This window comes from Carettochelys insculpta, chromosome 9 (assembly GCF_033958435.1).
Source record: "Carettochelys insculpta isolate YL-2023 chromosome 9, ASM3395843v1, whole genome shotgun sequence".
NCBI classification, from domain to species: Eukaryota; Metazoa; Chordata; order Testudines; family Carettochelyidae; genus Carettochelys; species Carettochelys insculpta.
In genome coordinates this window covers 59,049,077-59,068,183 of record NC_134145.1, presented here as the reverse complement: position 1 = coordinate 59,068,183, position 19,107 = coordinate 59,049,077, and the positions used below count along the sequence as shown (strand labels likewise).

General features: G+C 48.4%; 2 protein-coding genes across 2 annotated transcripts in view; one reads left to right on the top strand and one right to left on the bottom strand.

The window, feature by feature from the left end:
• The window catches only part of ZBTB37 (zinc finger and BTB domain containing 37), a 64,464-nt gene that overhangs the window by 10,566 nt on the left and 34,791 nt on the right, over positions 1–19,107 (bottom strand). The window lies entirely within an intron of this gene.
• Positions 890–17,356, top strand: SERPINC1 (serpin family C member 1). The gene is made up of 8 exons (XM_075002721.1): positions 890–939; positions 6,329–6,395; positions 10,228–10,603; positions 13,510–13,725; positions 13,999–14,136; positions 15,178–15,571; positions 16,086–16,150; positions 16,826–17,356. Exons 3-8 carry the CDS (start codon positions 10,232–10,234, stop codon positions 16,997–16,999), a joined length of 1,359 nt encoding a protein of 452 aa, XP_074858822.1. The 5' UTR covers positions 890–939; positions 6,329–6,395; positions 10,228–10,231; the 3' UTR covers positions 17,000–17,356.

The following is a 19,107-nucleotide window of genomic DNA, read 5'->3' as shown; positions in this document are numbered from 1 at the left end:
ATCAGAAAACAGCATTCCTAGACTTGAAAGGGCAGCATACGCCACCCTGGCTGAATATTTGTATTCTTCATGCTCTCAAAACACTCTGAAGAGTAGAAATTAAGCAGGATGTGTGTAGAATTCTATAGATTGTGAATTCTGCATGTGCATAGGGAAACCGAACTCTGGTACATTGAGGTATGCTTGAGGGAGATACTCAAGGCAGTGAGGTGTCTTTCAGTGAAAGTTTGGCACCTACAGGCCATTTTGGAGAGAGAGCACCATTTGCCTTTCCTTCCGTCCCCTGGATTTCAATCCTCCAAGTAGTTGCAATAAAAATTAAAAGTAAAAGCCTATTGTGTTGAAAGGAGGAAGAGGGTTACCTGATACTAAATGCAGGAGGTTTGCTGGTCTGAAAGTGACTGTCCTTCCTCATGATTTAAATTTAGAAGTGCAATGCAAACAATTTTACTTTTGTATGAAAAACAAACTTCTTGTGCGTGCACGGTAATGACAATGAAAATGCTGTTCCCTCCCTCCCTCCCTCTCTCTTGAAACTGAGTCAGCCTTGTGTTGCTCCTGCGTACTTTTTAAGGCCCCCGGGGAGGATTTCTTTGACCAGGTAGAATGGGAGTGATTCACCTTTTGGTTTGTAAACAGATGGAAGTGTCTCTGTCTACGAGGTCGAACCTGCTTTTCTGTTGCGTTTCTATTAAATGATAAATGAACGGAGAACGCATTTGGGCTATCTTTCATTTTCTCTCTGGGTTCAAGTGTGTGGTCATCTGAGTTCGTGTGATGTCACCTGGTAATCCATGTCGCTCTGTCTCCTGTGCAGCCTCTAGAATCCTGCAGAGCAGGGAGCTGCCTGGTACCAAAGCAGAGAAGCTTGAGCACCTTTTGAAGACGTCTTTCTTTCCCTCTCCAGTCATGGAGTCATTTGCAGGCTCAGGCACAGTGGTAATGTTCCCCTCAAACCCTTCCTTTGGGCGTGGTAACCTTGCTGCATAGCGTAGCCACCAGACATGAGCAAAGAAAGGACAAGCCTGTCATAAAGGCTGTAGAAGTGCTGGCTTCACAGTCTGCAGTTTGAAATGCAAGTCGCTCACCTCACTGAATATTGTATGTGCTTCAGTACATGTTCTTCAGAATGAGTGAGTGCCTGCCTGGCCTTCAACCTGTTGCATGTTCATATGTTCACCTCGACACACCCTCATCCGCTGCTTGTTGTTAGTGGTGGATTTCAGACTGCTTGAGCACCAGAGGGGACAGGGTGCTGCAACTGGTCCTTCAATAAAAATTCTTCCTTGCCTTCCCTGTTCCCATTCAGGAGAAACCAAGGGCAGCCTCTGTAACTGGAAATTCCACCAGCCGTTTGCGCATGCTACATTCCTCTTCAGCACTGAACCCAGGGCATCTTTCGTCCCATCTCGTGCATACTTCATTGTGTGGCTGGTGGTGGTTCTGACTGCATGTAAGGCCCCTTCCCAGGTCCATTTTTGTTCTCAGCCTGTTGTAATGCACAGACTGCATAAGCTGCTGTGAGTAATGAGCAGAGTGCTGTAAGCTGCATCTCTTTCTAAGGAGTCTGGGCTCCAGGAGGTTGTGGAGCCCTCCCCAAGTGCGAAAACACTTGGTGTCAGAAAGGAAGTCCTAAATCAAATGAGGAATCAGTTTGGTCCCTCGGGAAGGGATGAGTAGCTGCTCTGAGGATTAACAGTTTTCATGTTCATAGTGCTTTACAGATACTGATTAACCCCCTGCCTCGTTTCTTTGGAGAGAACACTCATTCTCCCCACTGTATGGATGAGATAACTGAGGCAGGGGTTGTGTCTATGCCAAAGCAACTGAGAGAATCTGTCACAATGGACTGAATCATGTGGCTGCTTGAATCCCAGTCCTCGGCTGCAAGCGCTGAATTCCTCTGCAGTTGGTCTCCCTGTCTGCAGGTGAAAGCCTTACTAGTGTGCTAAGAAACATCCTGCACACACTTTGTCTCCTGAACCATAAGCCAACCAAAATAGGTTCATGGCCCTGCCAAGAGTAAAAGTGTTTATATGGGGAAACTGAGGCATTCACCCCCCACCCTTCTGGATGTCATGGTGCTAACACAGCATTCTGCATTTCCCAAGTGCGAGCACACCCAGAGGCTTGTAGCGTTCTGGCCAGGTGAGTGACACATACTGGAGGCCTGTTTCTTCTTCCCGGCTGCAGTGGGGGGAGAGTTTCTGCAAAGCCTCTTATTTTCTCTGTTGTCACCAGTGCTCCCTGTGAGCTAAGTGCTTGGGTGGCCACCCAGCAGAGATTCAGGTGTCACTAGTTAGCAGAGGGCCCACAGTGGGCACCAGGTATTTCTATGGGTGGTGCATGGCTGCACATGCCTTGGTGCACATAACAAAATTTATTCCACCCCAGAGGGGAGAAAAATAGAGGGAACCTTGGTTGTGAATTGTGACTTTTCTTCCCTGAGCTGAAGGTGCTGAACTTCAGCCACTAAGCAAGCATGTCAGTGGGTCGCTGTCCCCATCTCTCACTTAAGGAATCTGGGACGCTGATGCCTGCCCTGGGTCCCGAGCGTGGCGCCATCAGGACAAAAACTGCTTCCCAGAACCAGACAAAAAGGGGAACTTGGTTATTTAATGCATTTTCCATGTTGGACACAGCAGTCCACCTGATGCAGTCTGGTACACATTCTATGCGGAGAGGCACAGCGTCTGTGATGCAACAAGGTGTGTGAAGAGTTCTGCACAGCTCAAAAGCTTCTCTGAACAATACCACCTCATCTGTTTTGTGTCTCCACTATCTTGGGGCAGGCGTTGCCCCAAGAACGCCGCACACTGTAAAACCTGTCCCCTTTTGGATCGTTTAAATTCTGGTTTCCCAAACTGGGGGGTTTGAAGAAATTCCAAGGGGCGGGGTGCAAGGTGACCCAGCATCATTCCCCCCACCCAAAGAAAGCCAGCCTTTGATTCTGGCTCTCAGCCCCTGCCATTTTACATGGGTGACCCAGTGCAGCTGCTGTAAAAAGCTGGCAGCCGGTGAAGACCCATGTAGGGCTAGCTGCCATCTATAAGGGTGAGTGAGTTTGGGTTGCGGGGGGGAGGAGGCAGATAGGGTTGGATGGGAGCTGGGGTTTCCTGGCTTGGGTGAAGGGGATGGAGTAAGAGTGGGGGCTGGTGGTGGGGAGGGGCTCGAGTGGGTGGCTTGTGGGGCTCGGCCAGCCAGCTTGAGGGACTTGTGGGGCTTGGGGACTGGCCCTGGCATCACAGGGCTCAAGCAACTCAGGCTGGCGGCTGGCCCCAGCAGAGCGGGGGTAGGGTGGCTCAGGCTGGCACTGGCAGCTCTGGTGGCTGGCACAGGGCTCAGGCCCCTGGCCAGCTGGGGCTGCACCAGGCACCCGCAAGGGGCCAAGAAAAACTATTTGTGCTTATTTTTAATTTTAAATAATCTTTTATATCAATTTTTTGTGTTTATTTTAAATTACAATCTGAATCTTTTGTTCAAAGGGGGGTTGGATGATGGTAAAGAAGAGGTGGGGGGTGTGAGGGTTTCTCAAAAATCAAAACAGAGGGTGTGATGCCAAAAAGTTTGGGAACCACTGGTTTAAATCAAATAGCAACAGAGAAGTCGCTGTGTTAGTCTGCACTCCAGCAAAACAAAGCAGCAGAAACGTAGCACTTTAAAGGCTAATAAAATCATCACCAAATAAATAATTTTGTTAGTCTGTCAAGTGCAACATTTCTGCTGCTTTGCTTTGATTTAACTCAAATCACTTTTGGAGCAGAGACAGACTCGTGTTTTGGCTCCTTGGCCTCATCTGCGCTGTATTTTACCTTCTGCCAACTATAAGTTTCTCTAGGTATGCGGATTTTTTTTTTTTTTTAAACAACATCACAGTTCTGCTGCAACCTGAACTTGGTAGTTGGTGCCATTCTAACGCCCACCACAATGGGTGGGGAATCTGAACTTCAGGGTGCCTCAGGCCCCAGTCAGTCCTGTGCTGCAGGACAGGATGATAATTCCTCAGTACTACAAATGTACGCGTCCTGTTCTGGTAGAAAATATATATTTCCAATGAGTTAAGGGGTGGGGGCCATAACAACAGGCTTCCTCAGTAGAAAGGACAACAAATGATACTTGGTGAATGAAAACCAATTAGCTGATTTTTTTTTTTTTCTTTTCTCTCTTCCCCTCCCCCAACCCCATGCCATTCAGTGGTTCTGAGAACCCCAAACTAAGTCCCTGAGTTATGTCAGGGCTCAGCACTTTGGAAACCCAGCCCAATAACCCTTTAGGGGGAGCCTTTCCCAAACTGATCTGTGGCACGCTGCTGTCCCATGTGATGCGAATGAGTGTTCCGTGAAAAAAATTTGATGCTAGGGATATTTATCCTTTTAAAACATTAAACACAAAATGTGTGTATTAAAAATACTAAAGTATTTGACCAGTATTTAGATTGTAGGTATACTCATATTTACAATACTTTCATAACAGTACAGTTACTAAGCGACTTGTGCAGAAACAGAGTCGGCTCAGACTGTTTTGGCATGAATTGGAAAAAATCATGTGATGCTGCACCTGATATGAGGATCCAACTTTCCAGCTTCATTCCTAATATTAAGCAGATTTGTGATCAAAAGATGCAAAGACACTCTTTCCATTAAAAAAATAAAATTCTCAAACATTACTTATTTTCCAGTAGTTTTCTGTAAAAACAACAAAGTTATAAAAGCACAAATTTAGAAATATTTTTCAATACCTAATTTGTTTCTCTTTCATAAAAATATTTATTAAGTTTTAAGGAAGGACAGTCCTTTTTTTTTTTAACAATATTGTCCTTTTATTTTTGTACAAAAGAATGACACTAACATCCTTTTGTTGACTGTTACAATGATGTTTTGTTTTGGGTTTGTAATTATCTTTTAATTTATATACTTAATTATAGGGTTGCTAAGCCACCTCCTATCAGAAGGACATTAGTTGTTCATTCAGTTGATTTTTCTCTTACTTTTTTTTGTTCTTTGTAAAATAAGATGTCTTTTTTTTCTGCTGGAACACACCAGAATGGCTTTCCAGCACCCTTTTTTCCCCCCGGTGGGGATCCCATGGCTGGTGCGCTGACAGGGCTACACACCACAGCTGGTTCCCAGCCACGGAGCTGCAGGTCCCCTCCACCACTCCCTGCTGGGGATCCCGAGGCTGGCACTGCTGGCAGGGCTCTGCGTCCCAGCCCCAAGGCTGCAGGGTCATCCCCACCCCTGGCCGGGAATCCCACAGCTGCGGCTGCGGGCAGGACTTGAGTTCCAGCACCCTTTTTTCTAAGGGAAAAAGCACTGCTTTTTCCATCGACTTCTGAGCATTATGTGAAGCAATTTTTCAGTATGAACCGGCCCTGCCCCGGACCAGGATGTATGTGTTCCATCAATATATTCCAATCCCAAAAGTTAGTTTGGGAAACACTGCTTTCAGGCTCTCTGTCTCTCTCTTTAATTTAATTTACCTGCGCTAAACCCCCCTAGCTTTATGGTTAATCTCCCATGGAGAGGCATTTCAAACAATTCCTTCCACAGGCTAATCAGTGTTACTCAGTAACTTGCATTGCAATTCTGGCTGATGATCCTGTTCTGCCAAAACCTGCTCGGGAAGGAAAACAGAACAGTGCTCACAAAAACTTGGGTTTTTTTAATGCAGAATCATTGGCATCTTGCTAGCAGTGTCTAGGGGTAGCAGCTGCAGGTTTCCTGGGTGGTTTTTGCACTGGCCTCTATTGTGAAGATGTTTATTACCTAATAACAGATGTGATTTGGCTTTTTTAGTTGAACTATACTATGTTTATAGAGCAAACGGCATTGAATTAGATAAGCGCCCAGCGCCTATCCCTGCCATTTGTGAAGAAGGAGCATGACCTCCCAGTTTACCAAGAGGAAAACGAAAAGATGCAAGTGCGTGATTCAGCCAAAGCTGCTGCAGAAGGGGAACATTTGCATATTTTCCAAACTCTTTTTCGGGCTTGCGGCACAGAGGGTTGGCCTGAGCTAACTTTCTAACGCTACAATCATTTTGAATTCTGGGAAACGTCAGTGTGGTTTGTCAGCGAGGACTGCCGGGGCGGGGAGCCTTGGAGTCCTGTGGAGAAGGTGACCAAACTTTCTCCCACCAGTCTGAACTTTAAAACTTTTTTTTCAGATCAAACATTGCTTTATTCCACTCTTTGCTTAACCTTCCACTGGTGGGTCATCAACCATTGACCTGAACACTCCCCATCTTCCCTCCCTCTCTCCTGACTTGCCGGAGCTCTGGTGCAGTGCAGCAGCTGGTATTGACTGGCTTTGTGTCTGATTTTTACTAGTCTAAAGCAAGCCTGCCTGTCGTCATTCACCGTCCTGCAGGCAAGGACCCTGGGACAACACCTTGAGGTAAGAGGAACTGGTTCCACCGGTCCTTTCTTCCAATGAGATTTTCATGTTTGTTAACATGGTTTCTCATTGATTCATCCGACTCTGTAGAAAACTATGACTTCCAGCCACTGCTGGGCTGCTTGTCTGTCTGATGTGGGGGGTCTGTGACTCATGTGTAGTGTTTGGTCAGGGTTCCTCAAAGATTCTGGTTAGACCATGTGCTGGTGTAACCCACATACCTAGGTGTGGGTCCCAGTCCCATGTAGTGGCACTTAGAATGAGTCTCTGCTACAGCCTTAACTGGAAGGTAGTTGGCTTCTAGCTCAAACTGTAGAGGCCCTTGCACTAAGTTTCAGAGGCCCCAGGTTTGAGACGACCTGACGGTGTTTATGCTGATTATTAAACTGCCTGCAGATGCTTAACTATTTTGATTGCTCCCTTCTCTACAGTTCCTATTCCAGGGAAAGTTGGAAAGTTCCAACTTCCTATAAAATATTATTTCTGTCAGGTTGGGACATTTGCTTTTCCTAGGAATTAAAAAATCCCTGGTGGAGCAATGGTTTTAGCTCCTTGATATTAGTTAGGTTTTAAAGCGTGTGGAGCAAATATTGCATCTTTCCCGGTGCTACTTCTAGCACTGTGTGGTGGGAGCCTATTTGCTAGAGAGTTAGCCACAGGTTTATAACACTCGTGAAACCCTTTGTCAGAAGAGAAACCCTTTGTCAGAAGGCAATGTTGTTGAGCAAAAGTGGCTAGTGCTGGAGGGTAAAATGACTGGGAAGCTCTGACCCTGACTCTGCTGCCAGAGAAGGAGGTTCAAATGCATTCTGGGTTTTGACTCCTGAATTGCCAAGAGCAATGCAAGACGCTCCTTGGAGCCTTGCAGATTTTGAGCCAATTCAATAATTCTCTACCTGACCCTCCCACTCCAGCATTAGGGTAGAAGGGAGGAAAATAAAGCTTAGCTGCTCCTCTCTGTTGCCAGCACTGCTCTACATTAGCATTGTATGTTTCTGTAGCACCTCTCCTGCTGGAAGGATCTCAAAGCACTTCATAGATTATGTATGTGCACCTGGATTGTCCACCAAACAGTGAAGGAAGGAAGGAAGCATTTTAGCCAAGATCACCAAGACAAATTGCTGCCTTGTCCCTGGCAGATGCCATCTCTGAGTTGGGGAGATGGAGGGAGGTTACTTTGTTTTCTATGTGTGTAATGTTTTACCTGAATCGCTTCCTCAAGGTAAACTGCATGGTACACAATTCATCTCTTTCTCATGCGTGCTGGCTGGAGATGATTCTGCTAGGAGTTGAAAATTGGTTTTCTATGGAATCCTGGCCTAGTTTTGCCACTGACAGCAGCCAGACGAGAATTCCACTCCCCATGTTTGAAACAGGACCACTTTCAGTGCTCTTGCGGAATAACGCAGGATCAGTCAATCCCGAGCACCTTTCAGTAAGGCTTTGGTTGCCGGCGGCAGCCCCACGTCTCTGGAACGCATCAGAGTATTAACCTCATCATGCACAAAAGCAGCGCCTCTTAGACACTCTGACGACAGGCCTGAAGGTACGCAAGCCTTTTCCTTTGAAAATAGGGACGCCAGGCTGTCAGTACGTGTCAGGCTGTACAGGGTCCAGGCCTGTACATAACCCAGTCCTTGCATTTGAGACTCAGAGCTGAGTTGGGGCCTGCGGCTTCCTGCTGCTCCTCCTGAAACGGGAGATGTGAGGCAGACTCCACCACTGGGGCAACGTTCTTGGAGCAGTTAGAATAACTTTCTGCAGGGAAGAGTGTCAGGCTAAAAGGGAGGAAAGCAATGGCAATTCTGGCTACTCATGCCTGCAGCAGAGACCCCTGTGTGCAGATCTCGGTCTTGCCTGGACGCTTTGCTCAGTTGCGCCCAATGGGAAAGAGATGTTCTGAAGATAGCGCTGCAGGTAGTGGTCTGCAGCTGTTCTTTCCGTTTTCAGGTAGTGCCATATTGCTAGTTGCCTCTGCAATGTTTGTTATTATGTAACGAAAAAGCAGCTCCCTGCTCCTGCAAGATCAGTTCCTCAGGGCATGTCTTCACTACCTACTGTATCTAGGGGCAACAATCGATCCAGCGGGGTCAATTTATCATGCCTATCACAGACACTGTAAATCAACCACCGAGTGCTTTCCCATTGGCTTCAGTACTCCACAAGTAGGAGGCGTCAACAGGACAGCGTCAGCTGATGTATACCTACCTCTGGAATTTCCACTCGCCACATCTGCCACAGCGGGTCTTTGCCCATGAAAGTTAATACTCCAATAAATCCCTTAGTCTATAAGGAGCCATAGTTCTTCTAGCTGTCAGCTTATCGCTGCAAACATGCTGTGGTCAGCCGACCTAAGCTCGTCGGTGTCCGCTACGTTATTGAGCTGAAGTTGTGCAGCTCACATCAACAGCCTGCAGTAATATAAACAAGGCCTCTCTGTGCTAGCATTGCCATGGACACATAACAAGGTAATTTCTGCACAGGAGTTCTTGCAGTCTGAAAAGACAGGACAGCAAAGAGTGAGAGGAAGGCTATTCGCTCCATTTGAGAGGGGGAAGTGATGCACAAATTAAGTGATTTTACGCAAGGTGTCACACAGCATTTTGTGACCAAGCCAGGAATTGAACCAGTTCATCTGCATCAGAAGCCACTGTATTAATTGCAGGGTCCCACTGCCTTTTCAACAACTGTGTGTCCAAATGACTGTGAATAAAAATGGTACTGCCAGGGGCTGGGCTCTTCTGGTGGTGGGACCGTGTCTCTGGAATTCCCTTGAGATAACTGCATGTCAGTGAGAACCTAGACTGGCAGGGTGACTATAATATACTGGGCTTGGTTACTGTACTGAGGGGCACTATGGGAAAACCAGAGATGGACCCATCTGTTTGCAAAGTCTCAGGGCGTAGCCTTGTTAGTCTGTTTCTGGAAAAACAACAAGTCCTGTGGTGCCTTTTAGACTAACAGAAGTTTTGGAGCGTAAGCTTTCGTGGGCAAAGACCCGCTTCATCAGATGCAATGACGCAATCTTTTTTTTGCAAAGGGTCCCCATGGAGTGCTGAGTCCTGGATGAGTAGCCAAGTTTGCATTCCTTATCTTTCCAAGCTATAGGGGAGCATAGTCTCTCTGCTTCAGTGCATGGGAGATCTGAACAGATCCAATGTTAGCCTGTGCAAAATGCATGGAGAAACTATAGTGACGCGAGGCTCACAAATGGGTCTACTAAATACTGCACATTCCTCCGTGCCTACCCTAGGCTGGGCTGCTATGCTATTTATTGCTGATCAAAGCCATATACGAGGCTGTGGAAGTTATATTGCCTGCCCCAACTGCGGGGTGACCGTCGGCCCATGATCGTGATCTGGCTAACCCATGCCCTGCGTGGGATGTTCTGATGGCCTCTTTCCTCTGCTTGGCCGGCTTTCCCTATCAGTAATGCTAACTCACCTTGCAGGGGCATGGTGCCTGTTAACAGATGTTAAGTGCTTCTGAGCTTCTCAAACAGCAACAGTGTTGGGCTGGCACCTCCGCTCGGCACCTTGTAGGACTGCTCCTTTAAAAGGCCATTTTATTGTCCCCCCGCTTTTCTGAACTGGTATTTCTCATGTCAACAACATTCAGTAACATAAAGTAGGTTGGGACTGAGCATGGAGCTCTTCTCTTGCTAAGGACGAGGAAAATATTGAGAGACATGGCACGCTTTCCATATGAAGATTACAGTAGGACTAGTGAATTTGGGGAGGAGCCAGGTGGAGTGGCTGTTGTCTGTGAGTCCAGATGGGGATGGTTCATGCACCGCTTCTAGCTGCATCGTAACTTCTCTTTCTGGTTTCAGGAGGATGCATCTGTTCATGTGGTTGATAATATGCCTGTGGGGCACAGTCACTGCTCAGCACCACACCGTGGAAGATATCTGCATTGCAAAACCAAGGGACATCCCAGTGAATCCCATGTGCATTTACCGTAACCCTGAGAAGAAGGAGAGCGAGGGGCTTGGGCCAGAGCAAGAGAAGAAGATCCCAGAACTCACTAACCCTCGTGTTTGGGAGTTATCCAAGGCGAACACCCGCTTTGCCACCTTGTTCTACAAGTACCTGGCAGACTCCAAGGATGACCATGACAACATCTTCATGTCGCCACTCAGCATCTCCACGGCTTTTGCTATGACCAAACTCGGCGCTTGTGAAAACACCCTCAAGCAGCTGATGGAGGTGAGTGGCACCATCTCAGCCTCTTCTAGCTGCTGTCCTGCCCACTGAAGTTAGGGCAAAGTTGCTAAAGGCTGGTTGACAGCCATAGGTCAGGGATAGAGCTCTCTGATAGCTCTGGGGAGAGCACAGCAGGGAACTCCAGGCTGGTTTTCTCCTGGTCTCGTGGAAATCCCCAGCTCCTCTAGCTCCAATGGTCAGAGTAAATTCTTCTGGCCCACACTGGGTTCAGGCCTTTTGGCTCCATGTGGAGGAGAGGGAAAATCTTTGGTAGGGCAGAGAGGAGAAAGCAAGTACGTGGCTCCGAGGGGCCCTGACCGTGTAGCTAGGCAAGGTTTAGATTTTCCTTGTGCTGAAACCTGAGGGAAATCCAATAAGACCTGGGCATGGTGTTAGTGTTAGAGCTCCTCCCTTCTTTCACCCAAGCTCAGGAGGCCCCTATCCACATAGGACAGAAGAAAGCCTCGCTTATTCTGTGGGAATGCTGCCAGATGAATATTCCCTCCTGGCCTGAATAGGGGATAGAAGTCCTTCTGTGGTCTCCATCCTATATGCACAACCAATAAATTCACAGCATCCCCCACCATCCAGGATCCTAAGTCTCTTGCTGATCACAAGGCACTCAGGAGACGCAGCGTGTCACTGGCACAGTCGTTGCCTCGCCTCGAGAAATGTATGGGACTGACCACCTGGGCTCCCACCAGGGTGGCTCTAATGAACTGTAAGCCAATCCAGCTCTCAGGGATCTCAATGCCATATGCACAACTGCTTCCAAAGGGGCATGGTGAAGTCAGCACCCTTTGTAATGGACTTGCAGTTCAGGCTCACAGGCCTCGCTTTGATGGAGGTCCCTTTAGCAAAAATCGGAATAAAGGAAAAGGCACCAGAGGCATCTCCCTGGCTCAAGGGTCATCTCTAGCTCCACTTCCATATTGAATGGTTGCAGGAGGGTGACTGTCTGGGGGCCTGACTGAAGCAAGCTGGGTCTCTATCCAGCACCCAGGTGTCTGCGTGACCCACATATCAAGGGGTGTGGGTCACAGTCCCCTATAGAGGCACCTAGACCACTCACACAGAGAGAGAATGAGTCTCCTCTACAGTCTTAGTCAAGAGCCAGCTGGCTTTCGGCTCAAACTGTAGGGGCTCCTGCACAGAGGTCCCAGGTTCAAGTCCACCTGTGAGCAGTTACAGCAGCATAGTGGATACCTTCTGCCAGGTGTCCCAGCCCAGGGGCCAAACGTGGAAGGAGCTGCAAGCTGGGTGCACCTAGCTGTGGTCCTCCTAGATCAGCACTGAGGCATGTTGGCAGGATGCTGCGGAGGTTTTCCCTGCTGCGTCCTGTTCTAGGGCTACAAGGGGTTTCAGTTTGCCCAGATGTGACTGCAATAGCTTCCCCCAGCACAAGCGTCTCTGTGGCATGACAGGTAATAAATCCAATGGAGCTGAAGCAGAGCGCAGCCCAAGTGAGGAACTGGCTTTCACAAACACCAGCCAAGGGCGGTTTAGGCAAGTGAGACTAGGTTGTAGCCCATGTGGTTATCAAGGTCTGTAGCATCCTGCTGTGGCCACGGCAGTGTGTGTTTGCAGGAACTTGTCCAGGGTGTGTACGAAAGCTCCTGGGAGAGAAGCCAACAGAGAGGGATGCAGCTGAGATTATAAATGTTTGTCCCCATGTCTCTTTGGGAGGTGCCAGCCCAATACTGTTGCTGGTTGAGGACCTCAAAGCACTTAACATTCATTAACAGACAGAGGGCTCCTGCTTTAGCTAAGCAACAGCTCCAGAAATAAGATCCATCTGTTGCCCGAACGGCAGATTGTTTGAGCCCCAATTGTAACAAGCACCATTCGTTTGGCTGGTACCACTCCACTTTGACTAGCCAGGCGAGCAGTGTGCTCTGGGCGCAGGACTGTGAGCCAGGTGTGCTGGTCCTTCTGCAGGCACCGGTTTCCTGTGTAGCAAACTGTCTGTCTCAGGGGCCTGTTCCTGAGCCGCTCAGAGCCTTAATGTATTTATCTTCCCAACACCCCTGGGAGGTGGGGAAATGCTCCCCTCCCTTTCAGAAGGGGCAGCAAGGCCAAGGGAGGCTAGGGCTTTGCCTGGGAACATTATACTGGTGTAGAGTAAGGAGTTGTAAAGCTTTACACTGGTGTAACACTTCACGTGGAGGCTTGTTTCTGAATGCACATGTCCACATGGATAATTACACTGGTGGTATTATAGTGGTGTAACTATACTGGTATTAAACTAGACTCCTTTCCTGGGTAAACAAGTCCTTAGGGGTTTGTCCAAGGTCACTCGGGAATCCTGCAGCAGAGCTGGGGGGTGAGTCTACACTAGACATTAAAGTCCATTGTAGATACGTGATTCTAGCTATGGCAACTGCATTGCTAGAATCGACTTATCTACAATTGACTTACCTGCCCCTCCTCACAGAGGGAAGTCGACGGGAGACCTCCCTTCCTCCTCACAGTGTTGACCAGCCGAGGCATTGACTGCCAACCCCAGTTTGATTTCGTACGTCCCCATGAGGCACGTGGAATTGAACCCCTGAAAAGGAGCAGTGCTATGGGTTTTTCGCTATGAAATGGTGTTTGTATTTTGGATAGTTCAAAGCTTCATCTTCTCAGCTGCACTCAGCTTTCGTGCGGTGGGGGATTCAGCTGCGAAGTTTGTAGCTGAAGTTTGTGGCTAAACATCGCGGCTTTCTAGGCATGAGCTCAGAGGTCTGGATCAGACCTATCTGCTTCTATGCGAATAAAGCCAAACAAACCGAGCGGTCTCACCAAGTTGGGAGTGTGTGATCCAGCATTCCTGTGTGGTGTTAACCAGTCCATGCCCTCAGCCGGTAGCACTAGGAAATAGGGTGCCTGGTCTGGGATTCCTTCTCTCTCCTCCTTTGATTCCCTAGGTTTTCCAGTTTGACACCATTTCAGAGAAGACATCTGATCAGATCCACTTCTTCTTCGCCAAGCTGAACTGCCGGCTCTATAGGAAGGCCAACAAATCCTCAGAGCTGGTGTCAGCCAATCGCCTCTTTGGGGACAAATCTCTCACTTTCAATGAGACCTACCAGAACATCAGTGAGGTGGTTTATGGAGCCAAACTCTGGCCCTTGAACTTCAAAGTGAGTCCAAGGCACTTTGATTTCTATCCCTTTCCTATTCCTTTTGCTATTGGCAAATCCTCTCCCTTACCTTGCTTGACGGGTGTTGCTGTGACCCAGGACCAAGGGGCTGCATGTGCTTAAATGCAACACAGCTTTGTTACTGCAGCATGGGGCTCAGACCACCAGATCTATGCTAGTAACATATCCCCCCACTTGTCCGCCTACAGAGAGGGAGACAAAGGAGTCTCAAAAATCCCTGGGTAACTTTTCATTTGGGGTCTATTCTTCCAGGAAAAGCCGGAGCCTTCCAGGCTTCTAATTAACGAGTGGGTCGCTAATAAAACCGAGAACCGCATTACTGACGTCATCCCTGAAGGAGCCATTGATGGACTTACTGTCCTGGTGCTGGTCAACACCATTTACTTTAAGGTACAGCGACACCCCTAGGAAAATCAGTTCCCTGCGGATCAGGCAATGTCTCTAGTTGGGCTTTGGCCGGATGTGATGGGAAATCAGATTGTTCTCCTAACCCAGACACACTGAAGTTTTAAGAAAGGCAGATGCTGGCTCAGAACCTGGCAGCCTGTGGTGACATATGGGAGAGTCAAATAGGAGACAGCAGTGATAACCCAAACATACCAGCACTGGGACAAAGAACTCAAAAGAGAAACTCACTATAAGCTAGAGAGTGGTGGACACTGAACTAAAAACCTGCCCCTTCCCATGCCTGAGGGAGGAGTCCTGGAATCCCAACCAGATTTCCTTCCCAGACCTCAATTTGGGTTGTATCCAAACCCTACATCCATGCACCCCTGAGATAGGGCAGAGGTCTGAAATTTGAATTCAGCTCCAAATTCTGCAGCTCAGGAAGTACCTGATTTCATTGCTTGAGGGGGTGAGCTACACTGTCCACAAATAGCAAAACTGGAGGCGAGCCAGTGGGTTTGGTACATCAGCCCTCATTATGCCCCCGCAATGGGATTTAAGAGCATTTTTTTGGGCTTGGGAAGTTGTCCGTTCCCTAACCAGCTCTACCATTATGTTGTCTCTAAATCACTTAGCTCGGTCTCTCTATCTGTAGGCCCTGTAGGTTGTGAGGCTAACCCCTTGTTGCTCACAACAGAAATGCAAAGTGCTATTAAATGCTGCAGTGGTGAGCCAACACCTTCCCTCTCTCAACTTTGAGGGATTCAGGTTCAGGTGTTGCTCCTGTGAAAAATTAAATCCTTGCTGAAGTTTTGCACAAGCCAAACTGCCCCATTTCCATCCAGCCCCTGCATAGATCATGGGAGGCGCTGCTGGCAAGAGATGGGAAGCCAGCAATGATCCAGAGAGTGGCCTTTTTGGAAAGGGGAGAGAAATGCACTGACACCCCTCCACCCTGCAGCTCAGCATGCGGCTGGCCGATGAGCTCAGATTCTCTGCTTGAGCTCTGGCTCATTACTGTCTGTCTTGACCACCATCCACCAGGGGCACTGGAAGTCAGAGTTCCCAGTTCAGAACACAAAAATGGAAAAGTTCCACAGAAGCAAGGACGAGGTCTGTATGACCCCCATGATGTACCAGGAGGCCAAGTTCCATCATGTCTCCGTGCCCCGAGACCATGTGCAGGTGCTGGAGCTACCTTACAAAGGCGATGATATCACCATGGTCCTCATCCTGCCCACCAGGGGCACGTTACTGGCAAATGTGGAGCGGGACCTGAACCTGGAGCGGCTGCAGGGCTGGCTGGGTTCTATGAAGGAGACCTCACTCTCGGTCTACCTCCCTCGCTTCCGCATTGAGGACAACTTTAGCCTGAAGAAGCAGCTGAGTCAAATGGGGTTGGTGGATCTCTTCAACCCCGAAACCGCCAAGCTGCCAGGTCAGTCCTGCTGGGTCCCCATACTGAGTCTGGGCAAGGGAAGGGGGAATAAACACTTTAAAACAGCACTAGAATTGTAGCGGCCTGCGTGCTGATCAGTGGAGAGACCAGAGTTCTGGTCACAAAATCAACTATTACCATTAGGGCAAAGTCTGCTCCAATCCTGGGTCTGGCCTGTTGGAGTTGGGGTTGAATTTACAGAGAGAGGTTTGTCAGACAGGAATCTTCCACGAGCGCTAAACTTACCCACAAATTGTTCAGTGCTAAGGGCCAAAATACAAACCCTTAGGATTTCTTCTGAAATCACCATGGGCTCCATATGACTGCAGAAAGGCAGAATGTGGTTCTTGTTCTCATCTCATTTGCCCTTCCCCCATCAGCATTGTCTGCCTCACACTCCCTGCGGTGTGAGAGTAAAATGTTCTGGTGCAGCGGGTGTTGTCTTCTCAAAAGGCTGTCCCAGAAGTTCCTGTTCGTTTATGGCTTGTGTTGTTTTTTTTCTTTTTTCTTTCAGGTATCATTGCAGGTGGCCGTACAGACCTATATGTGTCTGACGCTTTCCACAAAGCCTTCCTTGAGGTAAGTTGGGCTCTCCTGTGATTTTTTTTTTTAAGTAAGATTTTGTTTAGTCTTTTGAACAACAATGAAAACCTTTCCCTTCCCCTGGTGAACTTAACATTGCGGCACCCATCTCTGACAGAAGCCTGCAACTTCTTTGGGTTCCAGTTTTTGGCAGGTGAAGATCTGGCCCAGGGACCATCAATGCTGTAGGGTATCAACATTCATGAGGGTTTCGTGTTGAGGACCCTGGCGAATGTTGAATTTTGCGAATATAGCAGCTGCTCTGGCTGCCAGCACTCCTGCCCGGGGCCCTGGGGAAGCGGTGGCTGCTGGCGCTCCCTGCCTGGGACCTCGGGGAAGTGGCTGCTTGGGCCGCTTGTGAATAATTGAATTTGGGAACCGTAAGTTTGTGAATATTGAGACCCCATTGTAATTGAATTAAAAGCCCCACAGCACCAACTAGAACATTTGTAAAGAACTCCCACTGAAACTGTTAGGTGTCCTGTGCCCTAGAACCCTTGAGCATCTGGACACTCATCCCTACCCCTGTTGATGCAGGATTGTCAGCGTATTGACGACAATAGCAAAGTTCATTTGTGTCAGACTCCCCCACTGACTGGAGCCAGGGGCTGCTCCTCTGCCCTGTGTACATGAGGATTGTATGTTAACCCTGTCTCCCTTCTGATTGGGCAGGTGAACGAGGAAGGCAGTGAGGCAGCTGCTTCTACCGCCATCATCATCTCGGGGCGTTCGTTTCCCATGAACAAAATGGTCTTCAATGCTAACAGGCCCTTCCTGCTGCTCATCAGGGAAGTAGCCATTAATGCCATCATCTTCATGGGCCGAATATCCAACCCCTGCCCTTAAGGAGCCATGGCCCGGTCCCAGCCTCTCCATCCACTTGGGTATCCAGGCAATAAAATGTCTCCTCCTGTGGCTTGCCTCTTTGCTGTGTAGCATTTTCTGCCATAGTGCTGGTTGTCCATTTGGAAAGCCCAGCTTTCTCTCAAGGGCAGCTGCTCTCCTTGTTTGACACAGCCCTTTCTTAGGGACCATGACCTCCTAAACTGCTCAGCCCTTCGCTGTCATAGTTGGGCGAAGGAGGGTAGGGCTGATGTGTCTCTCGGCAGTGGAGAAGGTCCAATCCTGTATTCTCTCTATTAAAAGCAGGCTGGATCATCCCAGTATTCTGCAATTAGATTTGTTGTGTATCATTGTCCTCATCTGGGCCTCACCTGTAACATCTTCAATTAAAAACAAAAAATCCAGCAAGCTGAAACACGAATGGTGTTTCTCCCCTGCCCACTCTTACTCTAGCAGAGCAGTTTGCAAAAGGCAGGGAGGAACATGTCAAACCTCTTGCTGGGGCATGGTGAATAGTCCCAGTTACTCATGGGGTCACAGTGCTGCTCCCTGAAACTTAGCATGCCTTTGCCCACTGATGTCACCTGTGAAGCTGGCCTGCCACGCCAATGCAGAACTGGAGATATACTGCTTTGCGAGCTTGGGCTATTAAGAGATGTGCTTTTAAGTTTTCCTAGGTTATGCAACATTAGGCAGCAAGTTGAAGGGACTGACGTACTTAACGCAGAATCCCGTTGACTGGAATCAATGTATTGATGGTTCTTGTTCCATCTAGATTACATAGGTAAGTCCCATTTTTGAAAGCGGGGGGTGGGGGCTTGAAAATAATTAAATTGAGCATTAAAGCAACACTAAATTAAGACCTAACCCTGCTCCGTGGAACTCACCCTGACAGCTTTGCTGCTATGACCACACTTTAGTGTAAGACGGATTTAAACTCAGCTTCAAGTCTCTTCCATCCACGGCAAATCATGCTAACCCCAGGGTCTGAGCAAGGCTTCCAGAACCCCCAAGCATGGAGGATTCAAACCAGGACTCAACAGCTACTACCTCTGGCCTTACCTTGCAATGTAGGTATACCCTCAGAGAGCAGTTGCCCAATACGCTACCCCATTAGCCTTCAGGGAGTTCTGGGCTCTAGGCAGGACCCCAATACATATGAAAGAATTGCAATAATTTAACTGTGCAATTTTGTCCCAGGCTTCGTGGTAGAAGTAGCTCTGACCACTGGTGCATGAAGCACCTAACCAGCAGAAGAGTTACATGCCCCTCCCCCCCCCGTGTGCTGCTTTGAAATGGGATTGTCAGACATACCTGTCTTGAAGTCTGTTCATTCATCAGTAAAATGTTGTTGGTTACTAAGAGGGTTTTCCCCATAAGCAAATGGGGTTTTCCCATCAACTCTGCAAATGAGTCCTGAAAGCTCTGGGTTAGTCATATTTCCATTCAGAATAATGGAAAACCATAATTAAAGTAAACCCAATAGGTGTGGAGGCTGGGGGAGAGAAGTCAGAGACATGGAGGAGCCAGCCCTATCGCCTGTTACTTGTGCTTTGTCCCTGACGTGCAGAGGAGAGGCAGGTCTGGAAAGAGCTGTCTGGGGGAAGAGGTGTCTGGCAACCAATGTGAGCATTGTTCAATCTAGGGGCATACTGCACCTACAGAAAACAGTCTGCAGCTAGCAGATGGAGAAACCCTACTCCCAGCAAGGGCCTCGTGGCTTGCACAGAGAAGTTAGAAGCACCTCTGCAGCCAGGGAGAGCTGGCTGGTGTGTATTTTGAAGAAAAACTGTAAAGAGCACAGGTGTCTTAAAGTGCTCGGACATAAATACTCTGGAGCCAAAAATGCCTGAACTTCCTCCAAAGCTGAGCAGCTGAGAACGCTGCAGAGGGCCAGCAGACGTTTATGAAGGTGGAGACGGAGCATTGCAAGGTGTCATACCACCACAACCGGACCCTATTTACTTGCTCACAGCTGTTGCTCGGTCTATTCACAACTTGCCGATAGCTAGCATCCAGAATCACTGCAGTTTGCCTGCCACCTCGGCTCACAGAAAGTTACAGGAGTAAGTCAGGGAGACAGTACTTGCCAGGGTCATGGAAAAAACAAT